The sequence below is a fragment of the Zalophus californianus genome, chromosome 13 (genome assembly GCF_009762305.2).
Source record: "Zalophus californianus isolate mZalCal1 chromosome 13, mZalCal1.pri.v2, whole genome shotgun sequence".
NCBI lineage: Eukaryota > Metazoa > Chordata > Mammalia > Carnivora > Otariidae > Zalophus > Zalophus californianus.
The window spans coordinates 90,517,353-90,544,203 of record NC_045607.1 but is presented as its reverse complement, the minus strand read 5'-3'; the positions used below and the strand labels follow the sequence as shown (position 1 = coordinate 90,544,203).

The following is a 26,851-nucleotide window of genomic DNA, read 5'->3' as shown; positions in this document are numbered from 1 at the left end:
TCTCTTTGCAGACTTAAATTAATTTTTTTAAGAACATGGTAATCAGGGGCGCCTGGGTGGTTCAGTTGTTAAGCATCTGCCTTCGGCTCAGGTCATGATCCCGGGGTCCTGGGATCGAGCCCCACATCGGGGTCCCTGCTCCGCGGGAAGCCTGCTTCTCCCTCTCCCACTCCCCCTGCTTGTGTTTCTGCTCTCGCTGTGTCTTTCTCTGTCAGATAAATAAATAAAATCTCAAAAAAAAGAAAAAAGAGCATGGCAATCAACCGACAAGTTTCTTTCTTGTGGTTGTTGCTACTCTGATTGTGTACAATACACATTTCACTAAATATTCCTTCATTTTACCATCTGATTTCATACCCATTCCTAAGGCAAGATTCAGACAGCACAGTTTATCAGTATTCCTTCTGAAGGATTATCTATGAATATTTTCTGTTAAAAGCCAGCATCCCAGGGGCACCTGGGTGGCTCAGTGGGTTGAGCATCTGCCTTCGGCTCAGGTCATGATCCTGGGGTCCTGGGATTGAGCCCTGCATTGGGCTTCCTGCTCAGGGGAGAGCCTGCTTCTCCCTCTGCCCCTCACCCTGCTTGTGTGTTCTCTGTCTCTCTCTCTCAAATAAATAAATAAAATCTTAAAAAATATAAAAGCCAGCATCCCAGATTCTTTCCTGGCATTTCTTTTGCCCTTGTAAATGCTGGAGAACAGATTAGTTCATTTCAGTTTAGGATATTATGATGTAAAATGTGGACTGTATAAAATGTGGATGATTATAATAATGATGATGATGATTCTTCATATGTAGTAGTTTTAACTTTTTTGAAAATTCAGTGCATGACCTGGTGGTGATGGAAATCATGTTAGACTACCTGATTATATGGTTAAAATATCCTTGGTCTATGTACCAGATACATAGACGTATGGTACCTGGAGGTTGTAAAGAAGGTGGTCTGTCTTACCTCCCTAGTTTCTTATTTTGCCCAGCAGTCTTTGAGCTTTCAAATATTTTTATGGAAAAATAGAAATATCTGAACTATCATGGCTCCTGCCAGGGATTTTATAGGTAGCTGATCACTGCATCTACCTGATATATAGGGTAGTAAGAGAATAATCAGTATATAATTTTATTTTATTTTTATTATTTGAAAGATTTTATTTACTGAATTTAGAGAGAGAGAGCGAGAATGAGAGTGAGGGGAGCAGCAGAGGGAGAGCGACTAGCAGACTCCACGCTGAGTGCAAAGCCGGACACGGGGCTCCATGTCACGCCCCTGGGATCATGACTTGAGTGGAAATCAACAGCTGAGAATTTACTGAGGAATAAGGGCTGTGATTCAAATAACTTCCCTAAGGAAAGACAAAAACACTTAATCTTTACATTGATTTTCCATCCAGTCACGTTCAACTGCATTGCCCCTTCTAGGAATTTCCTTTTTTTTCTGCCCAGGATTCCTGGCAAATGAGGCACCAGCTAAGGTGACCTTCATGTCTGCCAAAGTGGTAAGGTCCAGTTAGCCATCTTTGACGAGGCACCTGGGATCCCCAATGGTACATAGGTGCCATATTGAAATCAACACGGGAGTCCTGAACTGCATGTTTCACGTGTGACCATAGCCAAGGGCAAAGGCTACTGGCACCTCTCCGTGGGCCCTGCGGTCACCTGCCCTGCTACCATGAACGTGGAGGGAGACCTGCCTGGACTAGGGGCTGCCGGGGAGCTGGTGATCCAGGGGCTCCCTCTTCGCTCCTTCCTGTGATCCCTGCAGCCTGACTGTTGTTTCGCAGCCATGCTTCCTCTAACAGAAATCAGGTGGAGTGGGCTTTGCTCTGACACATTCAAGTGCCATCCCTTGAACGCCCCCACCCCGAGTGCTGCTTGTCAGCAGCATTCACATTTTGCCATGCTCAAGCCTCACCCTTTTTGCATTCATTACGATATTCTATTTTGTATAGCAGGTAATTGGTACGCAACTCTTTTCATCGGAGGCTCTCACGGCGTGCTTACAAATTGTTATGAATTAAGCCGTACAACATCCTTAAAGAAAATGCAAGTTTTACCATCGGTGGAATTTTTTTTTTTTTTTTTCCAGAGGCATTTGGCTGACAAGCAGTCACAAATGGGTGGATAATTTAGTTGTCATGGTTTTATTTCTGAGCATCTCACCCTTGCATTTCCTGACATGATCCTCCTCCGTATTTAATTTTTTAAAAAAGGAGACATTGCCTTGAGAGCAAGCAGCGGAGCATCCGTGGGGAGCGCTGGGGGTGGTGGAGCTGCCCATGCTGGCCTGGCCTCCTGACCTTCCAGGCGGCCTGGACTCCCCACTGGTCTGCATGCAGCAGAGGGAGGTGCCGCTGTTCAGACTGGCCTCAGGGATGATCGAATATCCTGTCTGTTCTGCATAACTCAGAGGGCCGGTGAGATGATGCTTTCATAGAATTAGGACACATCCCAGAGCCACGCTCCTTGTAAACATAGAGATTTCACGGGACATGAATAAGCTCAGTCACACATTTTATTCGGTCGTAAATGAGGGATTTATGACTTGTTTGGATTCTTATAGGCTTGCTGGGCAATTCTTGTTCTGTTTCTAAGGTGAGAAATTAGCAGAATCCTATTATGGTTTTGTCAGTGCAGAACTTCAAACGAATCAGAGCTGGAGAACCTCGGATCAGCTCAGATCTCAGTGGCTCTCTACTGTATGTTCCTTTAAAACGTGATCAGGAATCGATGTGAGAACAGCAAAACAAAACACACAGGACTGACAGATTTCTGTTTATTTTATGCAGAAAGAACCTCAGTCGGGAATGCTCGGTGCCTAAGGGCTCGGAAAGCTGTCCCTGGGGAGGGTGCACACGTGAATGCTTAGGGGGTGTTTTCTTTTCCTCAGGATCACTGGCATTTAATACAAATCTCAGATTGACTGGCGAACACATATTTTTATTTAACTTTTGAAGGGTCTGTTTACAGGGCCATTTTAGGGTATCTTCACATTGCACGTAGGAATGTGGTTTACAATGAGACAGCTGCGGCTGACTTTTCCCTTCTGGATGCATTTTGTGGGAAATGTCCTGTCCTCCCCAATCAGGCTTCTAGCAGAGTGCAGGAAGCCACAGAAAGGGAAGCAGAGCACACTAGGCAAGCCCAGAGGCAGGGTTTCTGGGCTTACTCCATCCCGATAGCTAGAAATGCTACCAGGAGGTAGCTGGAATTGCATCCGAAGGAATCAGAACTGCAGCAAATGCTTTAATCCCCCCAGTAACATTGGCAGGGTCTGACCCAGGCTTCAGGGTGTGCAGCCCGAGGATCTCTGAGTGGGGAGGTCAGGGGGGCACCCACCCACGGAGCCCGTCTGCCTGCCGGCCCCCTTTTCCTGGGGACGTTGGTCATCTCCCTGGGGAAGGCAGCGAGGGGTTTCTGCTTCTCTCCTGCTCTTCCCTCGCACACTCGGCCCCGCCTGGAACTCAGAGTAAGTCTTCTGTGGACTGAGATGCGTGTAAGTGAGGAAAGAGCACCCATCGCTGGATGAGATCCCATTTGGGACAATGGAGTAATGATTGTGGGGGGAGACTTCCCTTGGCAACAACTGCAGCTTAGCCATTTATCTGCTCCGCATATAGATGCCCTGAAGATGAGTAGGTCTGTTCACTTCAAATTAACCCACTTGACTTTTGTTTCCGTGTATATCTTTTTTTTTTTTTTTTTTTTTTCCAAATTCAGGTTAGTTAACATATAGTGTAGTATTAGTTTCAGGGGTAGAATTTAGTGATTCATCAGTTGCATACAATACCCTGTGCTCATTCCATCTATGTGCCCATCTCCCAGGGACCCCATCCCCTCACCACCCTCCCCTCCAGCAACCCTCAGTTTGTTCCCTAGAGTTAAGAGTCCCTCACAGTTTGCTGCTCTGGTATTCGTTGAAGGTTGAAGAAGGCATAAGCTTTGGCTTTTCGCCCCCGGGTAATGTTCTTCTCTGCCTAAAGCCAACAGTTTGTGAGAGCGCATGCCCTGTGACCACCAGGAGCCGTGGTCACTGTCATCGTGATCAGTGGGCAGAGTAACTGAGGCCCGCTGAGAGTTTCTTATTCAACCTTTCCTCTCCCCGAGGACTCGTCCCTGCCTGTGTCTGAGCCAACCAAAGGCGGGGGAAGCAGTCACACAGGATTAGCTAGAGACAGAAACCTTGCGACAGATCGATATAAAATACAGTCCGGCTGGTGGTCAGCAAACAATACTGAGTAACTGATAAACCGCAGGGAGATGTTCTTAGATGGGGTGGAGCATGAAAGGGGGCCAAGCTTTAATTAAATGCTCTCACAGGAACCTAAAATGATGTGTCTTCCTCATCAGTGGAGCAGAGACTGTTACGCCGGTCCCACTTGCTGGGGGTGTGTGGGGTTGTGAGGTCACACGTGGGGCCTCGGGCGAGGTCTTAGCACATCACGCACGCACGACAAGTCTTCTCTTTCTTCATGGTCTTACCCCTATCTGGTATGAAGTGGCAGGCAACAGACCCTTTAGTAATAAGGTGACTGGAAAGCTCAGCGCCTGGGCTGTGGCCCCTCATTCACCTAGAAGCCACGGTGGTGACAGCCTCTTGCCTTCAGTGCACGGCAGCCAATGGGAGGGAAAACACGGGGTGCTTAACACATCCTCCTGCCGCATCTCCTTACAGCACCAACACACCACACTTTCCCGAGGAGTGAGAAGGATGTTTCGTGTGGGGTGACCTCCCAGGCACTGGGACTTTGTTCTGTGCAAGTGGGGCCCCCTGGATAGATTTTCCTTTGTACATATTTTGACACTTTATTCAGGAAGGGGTGGAGGTTGGAGAGAGGCAGGTGGTGGTGGGAACGCACAGTCCGCCGTGCACACGGGAGGGAATGCCCAGCACCCAGCAACGATCTGGGGATCGTGGGGTACAGTGTTATCCCGCTAAAGCGAATTGCCCCCTGGCATAGGGGATTCCGATGTTCCATCCCTTTATCACAGTCCCTAGGTAATCGAAGAGCTTAATTTGTGTACCAGTAGCACCTCCTCACTGCAGGTAAGGAATAGGAGATGTTCAGGGTCTTAGCTGTGTGTGTGGAAGCCTGATTGGCAGGTGGGCTGCCGCACCTGTGGGAGAGGCTGGTCCCGGGGCAACATGCTGGAGACGTCATGATGTGTTTACTGAACGGTGCTTCTCCACACCGGTGGTGCCATGCTGATGATACTTCCTGGCTTCAAGAGAGATTACAATTGACAGGGAAGGATGGTGAAATGCAGGCAAGTGTATCATCAGTAACTTCTATAGAACTTTACTACCAACTAGGATGAGCTAGGATACAGGACTTTGAGTAGTTCCTCAGAGATTTAAACCGATCCATAGAAAATTTCAAATGTGGAATCTCCACGTTAAAACGATCAGCTAAATGCCAACGCCTAACTTTTAAGTTTATTTTTGTGACTATTATAAAATCACACCCAGCTGCAGAGTAACGTCCCTCAGACTGTTAGTTAGCTCTCAGATAGAATACAGAAGGACTTCCATTTATCAACTGTTAGTGGGACCCTCGGACAAAACAGTGGAACCAATCCTGTCATGAGAGGTGGGGAAAGACTGCAAAACTGTCACGGGTTGGAGGACACAGAGGAGACTCAATGTCAAAACAGGATCCTGCTGCTGAAAAACGGAGTTAGTGGGAACACTGGGGATATCAGAATAAAGTCTATCATTTCATTAATATTGTACCCGTGTAAATATCTTAGTCTTGATACAAGTCCCATGATGATGTAAGATGTTAACTGTGGGGGAAACTGGGTACAAAGTGGACAGGAATCCCCTAAACCATGTTTGCAGCTCTTCAGAATAAAAAGTTTAAAAATGCATTACAGAACAACCAAAACTGCAGCATATTTGGGATTCTGGGTCAAAGGAAAAGGCATTGTGCTCGCGGTACAGTTGAGAGGAAAATTTGGAATATTTGAACAAAGATTCAGTGCGGGAAACCAGGGTAGAAAGAAATGAGAAAGAATCTGGGTTCTAGAGAACTTGTAAGCTTTAGACTTTCCTGAAGCTTGTGCGTGAACACGTTGTGTGACTAATGGAGGTCGCGGTCAAGAAATGTATGTGCCCGCCTCCTGGGGATGCCCCGCACCCTAATGCAAGTGCCCCACTTCCGTGTCCCTCCCAGCCATCCTGTGACCGTGTCACACACCTCCTGACATACACTCAGCCCTACCGGTGTTAGCAAACCAAGTGTGGATATCAATAAGAGCTCCTCCCCAGAAGATGGTCAATGTTGTCTAATGCATTAGACCTCATTATGAGAACCTCAAGGGAGGTGTCAGAACAGTGTCGGAAAAATTGTTTTAAAGACTCCCTTTGTCATATTAGGCATTATTTACATTACTTGTGTTTTCTAGACACAGATAATTAGCAAAACATCGGTTCCAGAATGTGTTTCAAGCTTATTTTCCAGTTTTTTATTGCTTATTAATTTAAAATCAGAAAATTCAATGTCACATCGAAATCCAAATTCAAAACTCATGTTTCTGTGACACCAGAAGAACAAAATATGTCAACAACACATCCTCGGGGAGCTCTAACTTTTCTGTTTCTCATCTGTTTCTCACCGGACCAGACAAAGCATCGTGATTTCTGCTCTGCGGCTGTTCTCTCCAATCCCTGAGAACGTCCTTCTTACTCACTCGCTCTGGGTTCTCCCTCAGCCTCCCTGTGGCCTCTCAGAGCTCTCCCTCCCTGCGCAGAAAAACCTTCACCTCCATCCCTGTCACACTGCATTTCAGATCGCTCTTTGAAATGCCTGTTTTTGGCATGAATCTGTAAGCATATCGAGTGTGGGGTTTGGCCATCACCACTGTTCTCATCCCAGCATTCAATACGGTACTTCCTCGTGTTGGAATTCCAGAATTAAGCTTTTCTAGTTCTACCATGGTCTGAATATTTTCCTTTAGGTCCAGCCAAAAGTAAGTCATACATACAGGCCAGTAGAGACACTCGTTTCAAGCTGATGTGGCAACATGGTGTTTGGTTGTCCACCTGTTGCCTGGGACCACTAGACACCGGAGAGTCAGGGGTTATGAGCTAAAAACCAAAGCCATTAATGATGAATGTAGGATTCATCTGTTTACTTAACCCATGGTTTTGAGTGCATGTGTGTGTGTGTGTAATCATGGAGGGTTATATGTTCCAGAATTTGAAACTATGATTTTCATAAATTTTATTTATGATCCCATTCTTACAGGATAATATAGCTCTTAAAGATTTCTTTCCCTTTACTTTTTTTTCCTGTTTCTGTTTCCACTCAAAGGGGCTGGTGGCTGGTCTCCACTTGTGTCAGATAAATACCAGTGGCTGCAGATTGACCTTGGGGAGAGAATGGAGGTCACAGCTGTGGCCACCCAGGGCGGCTACGGGAGCTCCGACTGGGTGACCAGCTACGTCCTCATGTTCAGTGACGGCGGGAGGAACTGGAAGCAGTATCGACAGGAAGAAAGCATCTCGGTATGTTCCTTCACTGAGAGCCCTCTCTCAGAGTATGAATTACCCCAATTACTCCATGTTGCCGCAAATCTGTCAGATCAAATATAGAGATGGAGCCTCCTAAAGTACTTGAAAATGTTTTCAAATGAATATAAGACACGTGTGGCATTTTAAAATACATTGCCCATGTATAATTTATGAAATAAGTAAAAGTAAAATAATTCTGTACTGTAGTGAAATATGGAAAAACGTCTTCCCATTATTCCTTAACATAGTGTGAAATCGAAGGAATGAAGTCACATACAACCTACTGTATTTTTTGTTCCATAATCCAGTAGCTGATATCACCTTGCTGTTGTTCAGTTAAGGAAATTCATTTTTCTGAGTCCTCTAATGATTAAGTGAGATTTCTGAAGGACCCCAAACATTTGAAAATACACATAATGGGCGGTCTCCCTATGGATGATGGTGTGTTGAGGGACAAAGGTCCAGCTCCAGCAGGAACTTGGGCGCTTGTGTGGCCCCTTGTAATTCATGGGGGATAGATCTCTGGGATTCTTTGGAATCATAACTACTTTAAATTATCTTACAGAACTGACGTAGTTTCTGCTTCTGATGACATACAGTTGCTTCTTTGAGAAGAATTAAATTTTGCTTGCCTGACTTTTTGAATATTAAAATATATGAAGTTTATTACATATTCAGCATTTGGAGTCTTCAAATCATAGTCTGCCCTGAAGGAGGAGCTCTGAGAGTAGAGTGTGGTAAAGATTGGCCTCGTTTGCAGTTGGTTGATGGGGCAACGGATGGAGGGGTGTGGCCCGAAGAAGATTTGTCAGGTGGCGAAGGAATTACTTTCTTCTTATTATTAAAAATACACTTGGGGCACCTGGGTGGCCCAGTCGGTTGAGCTTCTGACTTTTGGTTTCAGCTCAGGTCATGATCTCAGGGTCCTGGGATTGAGCCCCGCATCGGGCTCCACGTTCAGTGGGGAATCTGCTTGAGATTCTCTTTCTCCCTCTCCCTCTGGCTCCCCCTCTTCCCCACTCACATGCACTCTCTCTCATGAATAAATAAATCTTTAAAAAAATACACTTTAACTGGTTGCCAGGGGCTTGGGGAAGGGAGGAATGGAGAATTACTGTTGAATGGGGACAGAGTTTCAGTTTAGAAGATGAGAAAGTTCTGGAGATGCATGGGGGTGATGGTTGCCCAGCAGTGTGATTGTTAATGGTATACAACTGCACGCTTACAAGTGGCCAAAGCGGTAAATTTTATATTATGACTATTTACCCACAATAAAAAATATACAGTTTAGCTTCCATTTAATTTAGGCTAAGGATATTATGTAACTCTTAAAAAATTTTCTTGTCATGGTAAGAGGAAAAGTAGCAGGGAAAAAGCCATTACTTGTTAGCTCATAGCTTATCTATAACACTAACAAGCAACAAAATTTTAGTGCTCGTTTGGTAACAAATTGGCCTCATTTGAACTTCCTTAGAACTCTTGTTACTTAGTACAACTTCATAGATTATGGTCTATTTAATTTTTTATCTCTGGACCTCTTTATAGTTCATCAATAAATGTTGATTTCAATTGAATTTAGAAGTAGTCAGTTGTCTAATATTAGGTAAAAGAACAAAATAGGAGAGAATTTGTGTTTGGGGGGCTGGCTGACCTAAATACCCTAAACACGCGTTTGCCAAGTGTGTGATCAGAAGTAGATATTGATGTTGAGCTGATTCTAAGAACACCAGGTCTAAACCAGGGTTAAGATCAACATTAGTTAAGAATGAATAACAGTTAAAGCTTAATGAAGCATCGATGTATATGGAGAACATTTGTTTCAAATTAAGTCTTGTTTTTCCGAAATCAGGTGTTAATGCATGCTTATTCTTAGTTGTATTAATCAAGGTTCATATTTTTACCCCCATCCCACCCCAATACATGGTTGCAAAATTGTGACAATTCCTGTTTTTCAGCTTAGCAGCTTGGGGTGAACCATATATCCAAGCACCACCATCTGGCACCTTGTTTAAAGGAGCCCAGGGGAAGTAAGGGTCAAGAACAGTGGCATTATTGATCCTAGACCACGCAGGTGAGGATGTATGCTTGGACCCGTCAGTCCTACGGGCCATCACTCAGTCAAGACTGGTGTCCCACACCTGGGGAGCTCGCTTACAGAGACCCACCTTCTCCCTCTGTGTCCCGAGCACTTCACGGTGCCTGGGCCTGAGCAGAAAGTTGGTAAATGTTTACTAGATGAATGCACGAGTGGAATCTACCTTTTGACAGGACGCTTCTCTTGAGCTCCCTGCTCTGCCTGGCTTTGAAGCCCTTTGTCTCAGCTCAGGGGTTCTTGAAGCTCCAGTGCGGGCATTCCTTCTGCATTTTGATCTCCTCTAGGAAAGGGACTCATCCTTGCATTTCCTTCAGCCATCCCCACAGCTTAAGTGAATTAATCTCTCTGCCCCTGACTCCGTATATGGCTCACTCTGACCACAGTGAGTTGCACTAGTTGATACTTATGCGATTATACCTACAGTTTCTGGAAGAAGATCAGGCTGATTTGGCTGCTCTCTGGCCCCTCTCACACAGAGTACCTGCCCTTAATCCTAAAGCACATACCCTCCCAGAGGCTCTACCCATTCTTCAGGTGCTTGTTTTTAACCTATGTATTGCTGCCATTAATTTGAGAGTGAATTTCGTATAACACCCAGTGCTCCATGCGATACGGGCCCTCCTTAATACCCATCACCGGGCTAACCCAACCCCCCACCCCCCCAAAACCCTCAGTTAGTTTCTCAGAGTCCTTAGTCTCTCATGGTTCGTCTCTCCCTCCGATTTCCCTCCCTTCATTTTTCCCTTCCTTCTCCTAATGTCCTCCATGCTATTCCTGATGTTTCATAAATAAGTGAAACCATATGATAATTGACTTTCTCTGCTTGACTTATTTGGTTGGTAACAAATTGGCCTCATTTGAACTTCATATAATGTTGCCATTATATCAGAGTGAATTTAAGATTCTAAAAAATTTCCTTGAAATATTTACACTCTTTATTAGCAAAAGTATTATAGTCATTTTCTTAATTTTTGTGCTACTACTCTAAAACATTACCAGGCACTTGGTGGCCCAACACAAGACAGAGCCATTATGTAGGTCTAAAGTCCAGTACGCCTGGCTGGGTCCTCTGGGTAAGGTGTTGGCAGAGCTGCATTTTTTTCTCCTCCAAGGTGTCTGGAGATCCCCAGGATCTCCAGGTTCTGTGATTCACGGGGGGACTCACAGGACCAGTGTGTGGTCATAAAACTATGATTTATACAGGATAAAAAGCAAAATGAGTAAAGGAAAAAGGAGCATGTGGTGAAGTCCATAGGAAACCAGGATAAGCTTCCATGAATCCTCTCCAAGTGGGGACGCGTGGAATGTGCTGAATTCACTCCAAAACAAGTTATAGCAATCCATGTGAGGTGTTGTCAACCAGGGAGGAGGCTCATTAGAGACTCAGCATCCAGGGTATTTACTGGGGGCTGGTCACATAGGCACCCTCCTTGCAAGACCCCTTGGAAGATGGGTATTAAGTATAAACTGCACTGTTTGCATAAACATTAGGCACAGTGAGCCACTGTCATTATTAGGGTCTTGGGAGTGGGCCAGCCTTGAGATCTGAATCAGTCTAGGTGATTTGGGAGTCCAACCACACTGTGAAGAGGATGATCCAAGTGGTCTCTGGCTCAGCTGTACCTAAGAGGGAGCCCTGCCCCTGCCTCCCCTCCACCTTCCATGGGTTAGCTACTGGCATGTATTTCCCTATATAGAAGGATGGGTTCAGAAGTCTGGGGAAGCCTTCTGACTTGCCTGGCTCCGGCTGAGGGACCATCTGAAAACTCACATCTGTGGTTGTTGGAAGAGTCCATGTCACCTGGTGGCTGCCTCTACCCCACCCTACGCACTGAAGCTCCTGAGCTCTGGGTGGAGCCACGTAAGGACCTAGTGACCACCCTGATGGGCTGACATGGGCTTAGAAGGGAGGGATGCTGGGAGGGCCATATTTTCAAATTTCCTATTCTTCATCTCTCTTTATGATCCTGTGCTTTCTTTTATATTTCTCCGCTTTCCTCTGCATGTACATCACATCTTTCTACTCCTATCCTCCCCTTCTCTCCAAAAGAGAGGACATGGATTATCATGGGCCCTACAACTCAACAGGTGGCCCACAGTCCATTAGCATCACCTGGGATCTTGACAGAAATATGGAATTTCAGCCCCCACCCTGGCCTACTGGATCCAGATCTGCATTTTAACAAGATTCCCAGAGGATCCCAGAAGTGCTGACTGAAATGACCCAAGTCCCATCTGTGGGAGAGATTGTTCTGTTCCTTAACTAACCATACCTGCCTGGATCACAGGAGATCGCGCCTCTGCTGGAGGACACAGCTTGTCCCACGCACATGTTACCCTGAGCACATGATCCTTCCTGTAACGGGACCTCACTCCATAGTCCTTTGGCTGCAGAACACCCTCTTTCTCCCCAGTAGCCTCTAACCTAGTGGAACAAAGCCCAGAGTGTCTTCTCGTTGTGCTTAAAGTGCTTAAAGTTAGTACCATCTTTGAGAACTGTATTATTTCCTGGATCTGTACATTTTGCATTAATTAGGGTTTTATTCTTTCCATTATAAACTCATCAGAACTCAAATTCAAACACTATATCTCTCAGGAATTCAAGATGGGGCTGTTACTCAGAACGCACTGACAAGTTAGAATTTAAGTGGATTTTCCTTCCTATGCAGGATGTTTGTGTGAGAAAGGCATTCATCTAAGAACAGACTGATAAAATGTATTTGAAAAAAAAAAGAAAAGAAATTATTTGAAGTAAACATAGGATCGAGTATAAATAATTCTATTGAATAATTTTTTTTTGCCTTGAAAAAAATGTGTTATCAGTAGGTCCTTGGGTGAAAATAAAAGAGAAATAGCAAACCATTTGAAACTTTATTCTCCTTTGGATAGTTTACAACCTAAACCAAGTAGAAAATGTCGACTAATTAGTGAGGCTAATTAATATTGTTTTGAAAGACACAACAACCTTTTAGTGCTCTCCAAGAGCAACAAAGGTGACTCCAAAGATTTAGGGTAGAAGAAATGACAAGAAAATATTGGAAACAAGACAGATGGGTTGGGGGGGTGTTTGTTACGTCTGCAGTGGTTTATTTATTTGAGAGAAGGAGCTGATGCAACTATAGCAAAATATTCGCCTTGTTAAATCCAGATCACAGGTATGCGTGTGTTTGCTTTTTAAGATATGTTTGAAACGTGGCATAACCAAAAAAAACCCCCAAATATTGAATTCAGGTTTAAAAGAACCATGGTTACTTGGTATAAATAGAAAAATCCTGAGACCCATACATGATTTCAAAATAAAGAGGAGTAAGAACTGTGTCCAATCGTGATAAGAGCAACTTGAATCAGAAATAAGGAAGAGTGTTTGTGTGCAAGGAAGTAGGCACTCTGCTAAGTAGGAAGCTTTGCTGGGAGCTGAAGTGGAAATTCACCTGACACAGGTTCATATTAGTTCAGTCATTTAAATCCGTGTTGGTTAATTTCAGGTCTAGGTGCATACATTTATTATTGAGTAGACGACCCAACAGAGCCAAGCCCCACTTCACATGGGTGGTTGCAGAAAGGGTCTGTAGGGTCTGCAAGGTCAGACATGGGGCTTGTGCCAACGCCAGGCTCACCAGTTCCAAGTTCAGCTCTGAGACCGATTGGTTTATAGCAGAACGGGAGCAACACTTCAACGATTCTGTTATCAGTCACTTCTGTTTACTCAGCCTCGTTGGGGGCATGTGTGTCTCCCTTTTAACCATCCAGCGCATCACACACAGCATATTGATCACAGCGACTCTACCGTACTTTGTTGATTGCGCTTACCATTGTGGACTGCGATTGGATTTTCTATACGTGTGTTCCCTTCCTGGGCTCTGAGAGCCATTAGGTCAGCAATTGATCTCCCCGGAGGCCCAGGCTTATTACAGTTTCTCAATAAAGGGCTGTTGGATTGAATTAAGGGAAAGTTGCTGTTGTCAGATAGACCTCAACCAGATAGGTAGTTAAGGATATGGAAACCTTAGCCAACCATGGGACACTGTTTACACAGTGGGAGGCTTTTGGTGCCAAATCTGAGAGTGAGAAGAAGTTTAACACTGCTTCCCCACAAAGCTGTACAAGGATGATGCCCTATTGAGCCTAAGGTGGTCCCATGTGCCTTTAACTGCAGGTCTCAGTGACAATAGAGATAAATGCTGGATTCCATCCATGGAAAACTCTCAGAGCACCTGGAAAGGTTGAGGCAGAGAAGTGCATGAGCCATCTGAGCTGCAACCACAAAGTAACCAGGGGCTCCCCAGAGGCAGGGTGTCCTGTAACAACTGCTTTTGTCAGTGCTCCCTGCTTTAAGTGCAGAACTAACTAACTTCTTCCCTTCCTTCCTTCCTTCCTTCCTTCCTTCCTTCCTTCCTTCCTTCCTTCCTTCCTTCCTTCCTTCCTTCCTTCCTTCCTTCCTTCCTTCTTTGTCAGTGATAACCCTCCCCAACCCGAAAAGCTTCACTCTGTACTGAAATTGCTTAGACACTCCCCTTTTCTCATTTCTCACACACTACTCTCTTTTACTCCATTCATTCATCTCGTGCCCATTTCACCTCTGTTCTGGAGGCAGGGACTCTGACTTGTTTCTCTCTCTATCCTTTGTACCTACTTCATTAAAAGTAGGATTTTTTTTATTCATTGAAAGAGCACAAAAATAAAAACGCTTTTTGTGTTAAGCAAGAAAAGCGAATGATGGAAAAATTAAATTCTTACCAAAAAATTTCTCCAGCAGCACAGTCATTGAAAGGAAATGCCGCTGAGCTGAGTCTCAGGGAGGTGGAAGGCAGGGAAGCTCAGGGAGCATCTCCAGCAGGATCTCCTAGAAATTCTTCCTGCCTTTTGCAACTCAGGCAGCTCAGCTTAGAGGATGTTGTACTAATAGTTGGTCTCAGATGGAGTGACAATCAACTCTACAATTTCTACAACTTGCACAGATACTGTAAATACACAGAATGCATTAGGGTGGTGTGTACTTCGGGCTCTCTGTGGAGGATTTCCTGGGCCTTTCATTTTGACATAAGAAATTCAAAAGTGGCTTGGTGCCAGACTGGTTGGGGTCTTGAGGAGATGGCCGCTGCGTGAGGGGTAGTGGTTGAGACCACTGTTGTGTTCACATCTCCTGATAACTCCTTTGATTTTTTTTTTAAGATTTTATTTATTTATTTGACAAAGAGAGACACAGTGAGAGAGAGAGCACAAGCAGGGGGAGTGGGAGAGGGAGAAGCAGGCTTCCTGCTGAGCAGGGAGCCCAATGCGGGGCTCCATCCCAGGACCCTGGGATCATGACCTGAGCCGAAGGAAGACGCTTAATGACTGAGCCACCCAGGAAGGAAGGAAGGAAGGAAGGAAGGAAGGAAGGAAGGAAAGAGGTTTGTTAGTTCTGCACTTAAAGCAGGGAGCACTGACCCATAACTCCTTTGGTTTTATGCCCACCTGCAGTAAGAACAATTTTCTGCCTTTGATGCAGAAATTTTATGCATTTGTATAGACAAAGGCAGCAATGAAATAAATAATAATATTTTGCAAAAGAGGATGTCAGGTTATGAGTACTTAAAAAAATGTTAATGTTGCCAGTCTTAAAACTCTGAGATGATGAGGATTTCTGATTAGCAATCCTCAAACTTTCCAAGCAGTAAGGTCGGGGCATCAGTTCAGAAGCTGGATGTCATCTAAATATTCCCTCAGACTGAGAGAGATATTGGTGTAGACCAGGGGTCGGCCAACTTTTTCTGTAAAGGGACAGATAACAAATATTTTCAGTTTTGTAGACCATACATTCTCTGTTGTGACTATTTAACTCTTCCATTGTGTGAAAGCAGCCACAGGCGTTATGTAGATGAACAAGTGTGGCTGTTTTCTAATAAAACTTTATTTACAAAAACATGCAGCCAGCTGCATTTGGCTCTGGGCTACAGGTTGCTTGATCCCTGGTTTAGTCCATTTTGTATCTATTTGAGGTGTGAGGTAGGGATCCGGGTTTATTGATTTTTTCCAGATGGCTACCTAGTTGTTCTAGTATCATTTATTGAGCAGTATTAAGCAGGGAATAGTATTAACACTGATGTAAAATAGAGCCTGTTCACCAATCTGAAATAGATCAGTGCTTCTCAACATTTCTGTCATGAAGGTCCTATGGGTGAGTTGTCTTCATAAATGGGTTGTGTTACTTAGGTAAAAAGTAGTCTTTCCCCTTATTTTTTGTTCATCTTCGGATTAAGTTTTAGACTTCTACTTCTGCCTTATTTCAGAACTTGTCTCAGAGAGAATCAATTTGGAGTTTCCCTTACTTTTGAGAACATGGAGGGCTTTTTAAAAGCACTTATTTCACGTGACCTTAAAAGATGAATGTGTTAAGCCCTCCTCTCTAAGTCTCTATCCTTACATTCTCAAGTTATTAAGTGCATTCTGATAGAAGAGGAAATAATATAAGAGGCGTAAAAATTAGAAATGAGGATAAATTATCATTATATGCTCTTTGAGAATATAAGAAACTCTCCTGAGAAATAATTTAAAAAAATAAAATAACTCAGCAATGTACCTCCTTATGAAAGTAATTTCCAAAATTAATTAATTTCTCTTTGTACCTAGAAGTAATTAGCTAAAAGATAAAGGAACCGTGGACCTCATTTATAATAGAATCACAAACAATAAAATTGACAAGAAATATGCTCCAATAAATATTTAAGACACCATTAAGGGGCATAAAAGAAAAGTGGGATTAATCCCTGTCCTCGGGTATCAAGACTTGATAGTGTAATGATGTATGCTCATCCTAAACTAACCCCGAAATAAAATAAGGTCTTTCTAAATTTCTTTTTTCCTTAAAGATTTTATTTATTTATTTGAGAGAGAGAATGAGAGATAGAGAGAGCATGAGAGGGGGGAGGGTCAGAGGGAGAAGCAGACTCCCTGCTGAGCAGGGAGCCCAACCCGGGACTCGATCCCGGGACTCCAGGATCATGACCTGAGCCTAAGGCAGTCGCCCAACCAACTGAGCCACCCAGGCGCCCCAAGGTCTTTCTAAATTTCATCTTAAACTGTTTTCATGCAGAAATATCCACAGCAATTGGTAAAAAGAATAGTATGAAAGGGAATTATTCCTGTTAAGTTAGTAAAATGCCTTACAAAGTTTAAATCTAGCTGTTTGAAACTACTTAATATTAATATTGTTTATATTAGCATATTAATGCAAAGATTAGTGAAGAAACACAATAGGATTGTTAATTAATTATATATTTATTAATAAATATATTTATAGAATTAGCAAATAATAAATGTGGCATTTCAAATCAGTGACAAAAAATGGATTATTCAATAAATGATACTGGACAACCTGGAAAAAATAAATAAAGGTTGATCCCTATTTTATACCTTAAATAGATACAATTTAAAATAAATCAGCCACAGAGAAAGGACTAGATACAGTTAGAAAATGTTTTGTATGGATAATTGGAGAGAGCATGCTAAGCAAAATGGGAGACCCAGATGCTATAAAAGAAAAGACTGATAAATCAGATTAATTTGAAAATGATGTGTGGAAAAAAAATGCCATGAGAAGACACCAAACATAAATTGGGGAAAATTTAAATATATATGACAAAGAGCGAGTTTTCTTCATTTATAAAGCATTCTTATAAATAAATGGGTAAGATTTAAAAAATCATTTAAAAATGGGTAAAGATAGGAGGTGGGCTGGCTCAGGAAAGCAGAGGCAGCGGGGGAAGATGGCGGCGGCTGTACCACAGCGGGCGTGGACCGTGGAGCAGCTGTGCAGGGAGCAGCTATCCAAGAAGGACATTATCAAGTGTCTACAGGACCACGGTTCAGATTCATTTCTTGCAGAACATAAGTTATTAGGAAACATTAAAAATGTGGCCAAGACAGCTAACAAGGACCATTTGGTTACAGCCTACAACCATCTTTTTGAAAGTAAACGTTTCAAGCGTACTGAAAGTATAAGTAAAGTGTCTGAGCAGGTGAAAAATGTGAAGCTTAATGAAGATAAACCCAAAGAAACCAAGTCTGAAGAGACTCTGGATGAGGGTCCACCAAAATATATAAAATCTGTTCTTAAAAAAGGAGATAAAACCAACTTTCCCAGAAAGGGAGATGTTGTTCACTGCTGGTATACAGGAACACTACAGGATGGGACTGTTTTTGATACTAATATTCAAACGAGTTCAAAGAAGAAGAAAAATGCCAAGCCTTTAAGTTTTAAGGTTGGAATAGGCAAAGTTATCAGAGGATGGGATGAAGCACTCTTAACTATGAGTAAAGGAGAAAAGGCTCACCTAGAGATTGAACCAGAATGGGCTTATGGAAAGAAAGAACAGTCTGATGCCAAAATTCCACCAAATGCAAAACTCATTTTTGAAGTGGAGTTAGCGGATATTGACTGAAATAGCAATGCTTCGGATATAAAGACATCAGCAACAATAAAGCATGGCCTTGAAGAAACTTATATAACTAATTAGAGCTGGTTACTCTTGTAAGGGAAAAGTCAACTGGAAAATTCAGGAACTCCGATATTGTTTACCCAATCCCCAACTTTTAATATATGTAATCCATTATAATTCCCTAAAGTTTGAAATATTTTACTACAGCTGTGTAAAATATTGGTTAAGGAGAAATGACTTTCCTTTTACCTCCCCTTGTAAACTAAAAGGCTCAATAAAAACATATTCAATGTCAAAAAAATGGGTAAAGGTAGAAATAGGCAGTAAACAAAAATGAAACAGAAGTTTATAAATGCGTGAAAAGTTGTTCACTCTCACAAACCCTTGGAGGGTGATTTCCATAAAATTAAATAAAAGTGTCCCAAACACCTGCTGTTTAGCTCTGAAGATGACAATCCCAAAGGAGCAGCACCTTAAGTCCCCTCAAGATACCGTCTACACCGAGTAGAAATTCTGGTTCTGGGAATGAGTCCCACGGGGACATGTGAGCTGCACAGAAAGTGCTTATGAGAACGGTGCTCACGTCCTTGTTTCTGGTCACGATCCGGTTCTCTGCCAGTAGATGAGCACATAGATAAAGTATGATACCTCCATTTTATGGAAAGGTATAGCATTACATAGAATGCATTCCTTTGAAAAGAGGGAGGTAAATCTATTTATTGACAAAGAGCTTTAGGAAACATTATTTTAAAGCAAGGAAAAGTGATGTGTACGTACACTGTTCTCCCATTCGAAGTTCCCGAGATGAACAAATACATACATATGCATGCAAACATATGGAATAATTCTGGAAAGATACACAACAAATTAGAAATAGCATTTCTCACTATGGGGAAAGGGCTAGAGGCTAAAAATACACAGTAATTGTTATTTTTAAACTAGAGGTATATATTGCTGTTCAATTAAGTACTAGGTGTTGAAAGGATTTAAAAAAACAAAGAAAATACAAAATAGTTTTTTTTTATTGTGGTAAAAAACAAAACATTAAATTTACTATCTTAACCGGTTTTGGGTGTTCTGTAGTGTTAAGTATATTCATATTGTTGTGCATTGCATCTCTAGAAGTTTCTCATCTTGTAAAACAAAAGGTCTGAACACACCGAACACAAATTTCCCCTTCCTCCTCTCCCCAGCCTTTGGAAACTACTTTTTTACTAACTGTTTCTATGATTTTGACTGCTTTAAATGCTTCATGTAAGTGGAATCATATAGTATGTGTCCTTTTGTGACTGGCTTATTTCATTCAGCATAATGTCTTTGAGATTCATCCATGTTGTAGCATGTGACAGGATCTCTTTCTTTTTAATGGCTGCATAATATTCCATTGTATTGATGTACCACATTTTGTTTATCTATTGCTATGATCTGAATGTTTGTGTCCCACCCAAATTCATCCACTGTAACCCAAACCCCCAATGGTGATGATGGTATTAGTAGGTGGGACCTTTGGGAGGTGTTTAGGTCATGAGAGTGGAACTCTCTTGAAAATGATAGTGCCTTATAAAAGAGGCTCAGAGAAATCTCTACCCCGTTCTGCCCTGTGAGGACATAGTGAAAGTGTGCAGCCCAGAAGAGGGCCCTCACCTGACCATGTTGGCACACCAGCCTCAGACTTCCAGCCTCCAGAACTGTGAATGGTAAATTTCTGTTGTTTAGAAGGCACCCTGTCTCTGGTATTTTGTTCTCCTAGCCTGAACGGACCAAGATATCAATTCCTCCATCAATGGCCACTTGAATTGCTTCTACCTCTTGGCCATTGTGAATAACACTGCATTGAACATGGGTGTGCACCTGTCTCTTGGAGATACTGCTTTGAATTTTTTTGGATGTATACCTAGAAGTGTAATTGCTGAATATGGTGATTCCATTTTAAGTTTTTGAGGAAGCTCCAAAACTGTTTTCCACAGCGGCTGCACCACTTTGCATTCCCACCAACAGCATGCAAGGGCTCTACTTTTTCTGCATCCTCGTCTACACAGTGGGTTTATATGGTTCTCTTACCCTTGAGATTTGTAGGGAGAGGCAATCCCCCATGGACCCTGAGCGGTCCTAATGTCCTTGCTGGATGTGCCAAGAGCTCAAGACCCTGGCTGTGGTTTATGCAGGCTCTATTCAGAGTATATCAGAATAGCAATCCTGAGAGATGAGGGGCTGCCTCCACCAGACTAAGTCCAGGTTTGCTTCTGCTCACTCTAAGTGGATCCCCCCAAGCTCCGTGCTCTTGTCCTCTAAAGCAGTAGGACCCTTTGCATCTCTGTGGTACTCAGGAAGGCATGATGAGCTGACCCCTTATTCACAAAGCCATGTCTTCTCTGTCAAGTGCATGGCTTCCAAAATGGTGTCATTTCCCAGCTATTTTCCTGGATGACCATGACTGACATGATGCCCAGTGTCTCCCTGATGGCATTTGGAAACTTTCAGTTACTGACTTTTCTCTTTCATGGTGCTTCTATGCTGGCCTTTCCCCCCAGATTATACCCTTGACATACATTGTGTCAAATCTAAGATCTATAGGCTCGTGGCTAAAAGTCATATCATTCATGCTGTCTTTTTATTACACATAAAAAAATTAAAAATATGCTCGCTACTTATTTGAGATTGTCAGCTGAAATGAGGATTTAGGCTTGAGTGTCCTTCGTGTAAATAGAATCTTAAGTCATCTCCACTGTGAATATATTCCTATTATAGGCTTTTTGATGATACAGATAAGAATAAATACTATTCCAATTTAAGGAAAACTTTTTTAGGTGACTTTCTGCTTGCATATAAAAGGGCAAGCTGCCTCTGGAATTACGGTACAGAGATCTGCTTGGAGATGAGCATGTTTGTTTGTCCTGTGTCATTCATCAGGTGAGCTTCACACCTGAGACACCCGCTCCCCTGCCAGTCATTTTCCCAGTTAACGCTGTGCTGTGCTCAAAACTCTCTGTTTACTTTCTTATTGGCATAATCGTCTTTTTCCTGATGCCCTTGAGGAGAAATCAGTTAAAACTCTCAAAGAGCCCAGTTTTGAAAAAGAGTCCAAGGTCAGAGCCCTTTTACACAAGGAGCTGTGAGCAAGAAAGGAGAAGGGCAGGCAGCGGAAGTCCCAGAACTTCGCCTCGCATTACGTCTCTGACCAAGAGAGAGAAGTTTAAAATAAATCCCATTTGATGTGCATTAGGCAAATGCACTTTATTTGGATTTGAAGTCCCATCTTCTATTGTGTATGTTTTAATGGTCTTAATCATTCAAACCTGAGTGGCTTATCTTCCTTTCAGAGCTTTGAACATTGTAACGATTCAATAGCCTTCTTTCTTAAAAGAGAGAAGAGAAAATTTACAGGAGCAGCGGAAAGAGACCCCCGGGGAGCTTGCATGCATGCTGCAGCAAAAGCTTTATTAGCCAAAGTTCCCACTGAGGGAAAATTCAGACACAGGAAAAGCTTGCAGAAAAGTGTCCTGAAAATGGAATGCAAAGTTACTGTGGCAATGCTTTTTCGCTTGTACACCCCCAAATAATAATAAGTGAAATGCTCAATGCATTCATTACATTGATAATAGATTTTCTACCCTTAAATTTAATAAATCCATTCATTGATTATTTAAGGAAGCACACAGTGATCTCCTGGCTCTCTTGGAAAACCTGCCTCTTAGATGCTCCCGGGCACATTTAGGGGGAAAGGAATTAAGGCTATCCCTGTAAGATTTTTCCTAGGTACTGTTGACTAAGTACCTAGGGCTTAAAACAACAGAAATTTATTCTTGCACAATTCTGGAGGCTAGAAGTCTGAACTCAATCTGTTGACAGGGCCACGCTTCTCCTGAATGGTCTAGGGGAGAATCTTCCATGTCCTTCTCATAGTTTATGATGTTGTTGGCGATTCTTGGGGCCCCTGGCTTGCAGATGCATCATTCCGATGTCTGCCTCTGTCATCACGTGGCATCTTCCTGTGTCTTCATGTCATCTCCCCTTCTCCTCTTGTCTTTCCTCTTCTTATAAAGACCCAGTCATATTGGATTAGGGCCCATCCCAATGACCTCATCTTAACTTGACAATTGCAAAGACCAGATTTTCCAAATAAGGTCACATTCACAGGTCCCAGAGTTAGGATTCCAACATATCTCAATGTGACAATGGCTAGGAAGGACAAAGGTGGCTGTAGTCACACGATATTTATGGGACAGGAGGAGAGATACTTTCTCATATTGATGGTTGTGACCATTTTTTATAAGGGAGGAAGAACGGGTGCCTGGGTGGCTCAGATGGTTAAGTGTCTGCCTTCGGCTCAGGTCATGGTCCCGGAGTCCTGGGATCAAGTCCCACGTCGGGCTCCCTGCTTCTTGGGAGCCTGCTTCTCCCTCTGCCTCTCTCTCTCTCGCTCTCTCTCCCTCCCTCTCTCTGTCTCTCATGAATAAATAAATAAAATCTTTAAAAAAAAAAAATAAGGGAGGAAGAACAATCGTCTGGAATTGACAGGAAATTGAAAAAAAAAATGCTTTTGGACTCCCTGGCAAGTAGAACATGGGAAAATGAGCAAACAGCACCCCCAAGTGCTACATGGAGTAGGACTCAGAAAGGGAAGCTGGTGTGTGAGTCAAGGTGATGCATGGTGGCTGGCATCTAACATTTGCTGAGTGTTTATTGTGAGCCAGGCATAGTTTCAGACATTCAAGGTGCATTATATCATTTCATCTTGTTCAACAAGTGTCTTCATGTTACAAAACAAGAAACTGAAGCTCAGAGTTACACAATGGTCAGTTTTGTTGCTACCCTTGCATATTGTTGGATATGATCAATGCAGTCCTTTATTTTCCTTTTCGTTATTGTTCTTCTTGTCACCTGCTCAGGAGACACCAGAGGATGGTTGTGCTCTTGGTGAGGTAGAGGCAGATCTGGGTCACCCAAGGCATAGGTTTTGCAGGTGAAGGTGCACCCAAGGACAGTGGTCAGGAGATGTCTGGGGACTTGCTGCCCTCAGGATCCTCAGTGGCATTCCAAAATGATGTGTTTGGGCTACCGTCCCCGCCCAGCCTGTGCCATCTTGTTCAGAGTTCTCACACGGTGCCTCTGCTGATTCTTTCTCTCCGGTGGGAGTGAGATGTAGAGCAGGCATGGCGGTTGCCTCCAGGTTTGGGACCCAGCAAAGAGAGCCGCTCAGCATTGGGAAAACGCGTTGCCTGCCTCATCCAGGGCTGTGGACTCGCTCAGCATCTTGGTTCGGGGAAATGCAAGACAGTGAAGTCTGCTATACTAGACTTGCCTCTGGTTTTCTGTGGCTCTTGTTTGGACACAGCGTCTTGGAGCTCGGTTCTCTCTCTGCCTTCCTGGCTTTCATATCCTTTCTCTCTGAAGCGTAATAGGAGAACCCTCCTCTGCAGCCCTTACACATCTTGGTCTCTGGATCACTCCAAACCCAGGGCCTGGTCCTGGGGAACCACTGCAGGCCAAGAATGAACCCGGAAGATTCGAGAAATCAGGCAAGGGGACGCAGGTGAGAGGCGGCCGGGAGGTCCTGGCACCACCCGCACGTGCAGAGCCTGAGACTGACGGCTTGACTGTGCCAGCCTCCCTCCATCCACCCCTGGCTGGGGGCTGGACAGCGCCCCAGATCCAGTGCTCTCCATTCAGCAGTTGTGTCATTTTCAAATCTCATTTTAAGTTTCCTTTCTCGCTCACACTTTGCAGCTGAACATGCTTCAGTTTTGCTTTCTGCTTTTTTCTCCTGATTTTAGCATTATGACTTCCAAGTTATACTTTTTTTTTTTTTTTTCCATTTGCTGCTTTCCTCTTAGACATTTTATGTTGTTTGCCAAGGGCTGATTTTGTTACCTCAGTCCTGCTTAGCCTATTTGGCAGCCTCTTGAGATGATCCCTCTCCTGCTTTGTGTTCCCCAAGAAGCGGAGTGGGGACAGGCTCACAGACAACCTTCTGGGAGAGGCTGCTACCCATTCTCAGGGCGGAGGCAGTTTCGGTCAGACCTGGCTGCTCAGCCATACGCACCACACCCAGGAAAATCATAAGAGGATGGGAGGTGGAGTCTTTGCTTTTATCCTGATGGAATCATGGGATTGTAACTTCCTGTATTTCAGTGTTTTATTTAGATTCATGATTCATTAACCTGAAGATGTAAAGGTGTTGGTGCTGAAAACACCTAGATTAAGAGTGGGCATTTTGGGTGCCTGGGTGGCTCAGTCTGTTAAGCGTCTGCCTTTGGCTCGGGTCATGATCCCAGGATCCTGGGATTGAGTCCCGTGTTGGGCTCCCTGCTCAGCGGGGAACCTGCTACTCCCTCTGCCCCTCCCCCTGCTTGTGTTCTCTCTCTCTCTCTCAAATAAATAAATAAAATCTTAAAAAAAAATGAGCATTTTGAGACCTTCACTGTGTGAAGTTGGTGGGTATATTCCCACTGTGTGAGTACAGGTGAGAAATTGTGTCACGTGTTCTGCCACTCTATGACTCTAAACGAGGTGCGATGGCAGATGGGTCCCGTGTCACTGATGTGAAGTCGGGGATGGGCACAGTGGCAGATGCCCAGGGCGACCAGGAGATCTGCGCTGGGGTGCTGGAGTGGGTGGGGTTCCCCATCACCCCAGGGAGTGGGTTTCATGTGCAGGAATTGGGTTTCTCACTGGATCACAAATCAGGCTGGGTCTCCTTCACACGAATGAAAGCACACCTTTTGTTTAAATATTTTTTACTGTGGTAAAATATACATAACATAAAAGTTACCTTTGTAACTGTTTTTAAGTAGATGGGTCAATGGCGTTAAGCGTATTCACCTTGTGCATCACTGTTACCACCATCCATCTCCAGAATGCTCTCCATCTTCCCAAACGGAAACTCACTCCCCTTTAGATACTAATTCCCCATTCCTACTTTTCTCCAGACCCCGGCACCCACCATTCCATTTTCTGTCTCTATGAATTTGACTCATCTAGCTACCTCATCTAAGTAGCATCATACAACTTTTGTCCTTTTGTGACCGGATAGCTTACGTAGCATATTGTCCTCAAGGGTCATCCATGCTGTGGCGTGTGTCGAATTTCCTTCATGTTAAGGCTGAAGAATGTTCTACTGCATGTATATGCCACAGTTGGGCTATCCACTCATCTGTTGGTAGATACTTGGGACTGTTTCCACCTTTTGGCTGTAGTGAATAATGTTGCTGTGAATTTTGGTGAACAAATACCTCTTTGAGACCTTGCTTTCAGTTCTTTTGGGTATATACCAGGAAGTGGAATTGCTGGATCATATGGTAATTCTATTTTTAATTTTTTGAAGAACGGTCTGCTTTGCTGCACTGTGTTACATTCCCACCAGCGCACACGGGTTCCAGCTCATCCTCATCAACACATCTATTTCCCATTAAAAAAAAATAGCCAAAGGGTGTGAAGTGGTATCTCACTCTAGTTTTGATTTGCATTTCCCTAATGACTACTGATACTGAGCATTTTTTCATGTGCTTATTGGGCATTTGTATATCTTCTTTGGATGAATGTCTGTTGAAGTACTTTATGCATTTTAAAATCGAGTTGTTTGATTTTTTTGTTGTTGTTGGGATGTATGAAGTTTTTTATATATTCCGGATATGAACCCCTAATCAGATATATGATTTGCAAATATTTTCTGTCATTCATGGGTTGCCTTTTCACTCTGTTGATAGCATTCTTTGATGCACAAAAGTTTTAATTTTGATGTATTTGAATTTATCTATTTATCTTATGGTGTCTGTGCTTTTAGTGTCATGTCCAAGAAATCATCACCAAATTTAGTGTGATAAAGCTTTTGTCCTGTTTTCCTTCCCTAAGAGTTTTTATAGCCTTAGGTCTTATGCTGAGGACTTTGATTCATTTTGATGCTTTTGTATATAGTATAAGGTGAAGGTGCATTCTTACTCCTTTGCATACTAATATCCAATTTTCCCAACATCAGTTGTTGGAAAAACTGTCCTTTCCCTGTTGAATAGTCCTGGCACCCATGTTGAAAATTATTTGTAGATCACTTTGGGAAGCATTGACATCTTAAAAGTATCAAGTTTTCCCAAACCTGAGCATGGTGTGATTTTCCGTTTATATGTGTCTTCTTTCATTTATTTCAGCAACATTTTGTAGTTTACAGTGTACAAATACACTGCCTCTTGGCTAAGATTATTCCAGTGTATTTTATTCTTTTTGATGCTGTTGTGAATGGAATTGTTTTCTTAGTTTCCTTTTTAAATTATTCATTGCTAGTGTATTGAATTGCAACAGATTTTTGTATGTTGGTTTTGATCAACTATCCCTGATTAGTTCTAAAAGTGTTGTTGTTTTCCTGGAATCTTTAGGGTTTTCTACATATAAGATCATGCCGTCTGCAAACAGAGATAATTTTACTTATTTCTTTCCAATTTAGATCCCTTTCATGCCTAATGGTTCTGGCTCGTACTTCCAGTATTATGTTAAGTAGAAGTGACAAAATCTGGCATCCCTGTCTTGTTCCTGATCTTAGAGGAGAAGCTTTTAACCTTTCACTGTGGAGTGTGATGCTCACTGCGGGTTTTTTCATATATGTCTCTTATTATGTTGACGTAGTTTCTTCTATTCCTAGTCTGTTGAGTGCTTTTATCATGAAAGTGTGCTGAATGTTGTCAAATGCTTTTTCTGCCTCAATCGAGATGATCATGTGGCTTTCCTTTCCTTTTGTAATGTGGCGTATGACACTAATTGTTTCTCGTATATTGAATCATTCTTGCATTCCAGGAATTAATCCCACTTGGTAATGGTGAATAATCCTTTTCATATG

The 26,851-nt window shown here is 43.1% G+C and overlaps 2 protein-coding genes across 4 annotated transcripts in view; both read left to right on the top strand.

Annotated features, from left to right (window-relative positions):
* LOC113935012 (contactin-associated protein-like 3) overlaps window positions 1–26,851 on the top strand; it is a 185,155-nt gene that overhangs the window by 35,850 nt on the left and 122,454 nt on the right. For all 3 annotated transcript variants that reach the window (XM_027616720.2, XM_027616721.2, XM_027616719.2), the window contains exon 3: window positions 7,313–7,506. In XM_027616720.2, coding sequence (XP_027472521.1) covers window positions 7,313–7,506 — 194 coding nt within the window. The remainder of the gene's footprint in view (window positions 1–7,312; window positions 7,507–26,851) is intronic.
* Window positions 17,321–18,030, top strand: LOC113935013 (peptidyl-prolyl cis-trans isomerase FKBP3-like). The gene has a single exon (XM_035723786.1). It carries the CDS (start codon window positions 17,356–17,358, stop codon window positions 18,028–18,030), a length of 675 nt encoding a protein of 224 aa, XP_035579679.1. The 5' UTR covers window positions 17,321–17,355.

What these genes read in the sequence shown, in the direction of transcription:
- LOC113935013 (XM_035723786.1), top strand. Translation starts at nt 17,356, where the DNA reads ATGGCGGCGGCTGTACCACAGCGGGCGTGGACCGTGGAGCAGCTGTGC.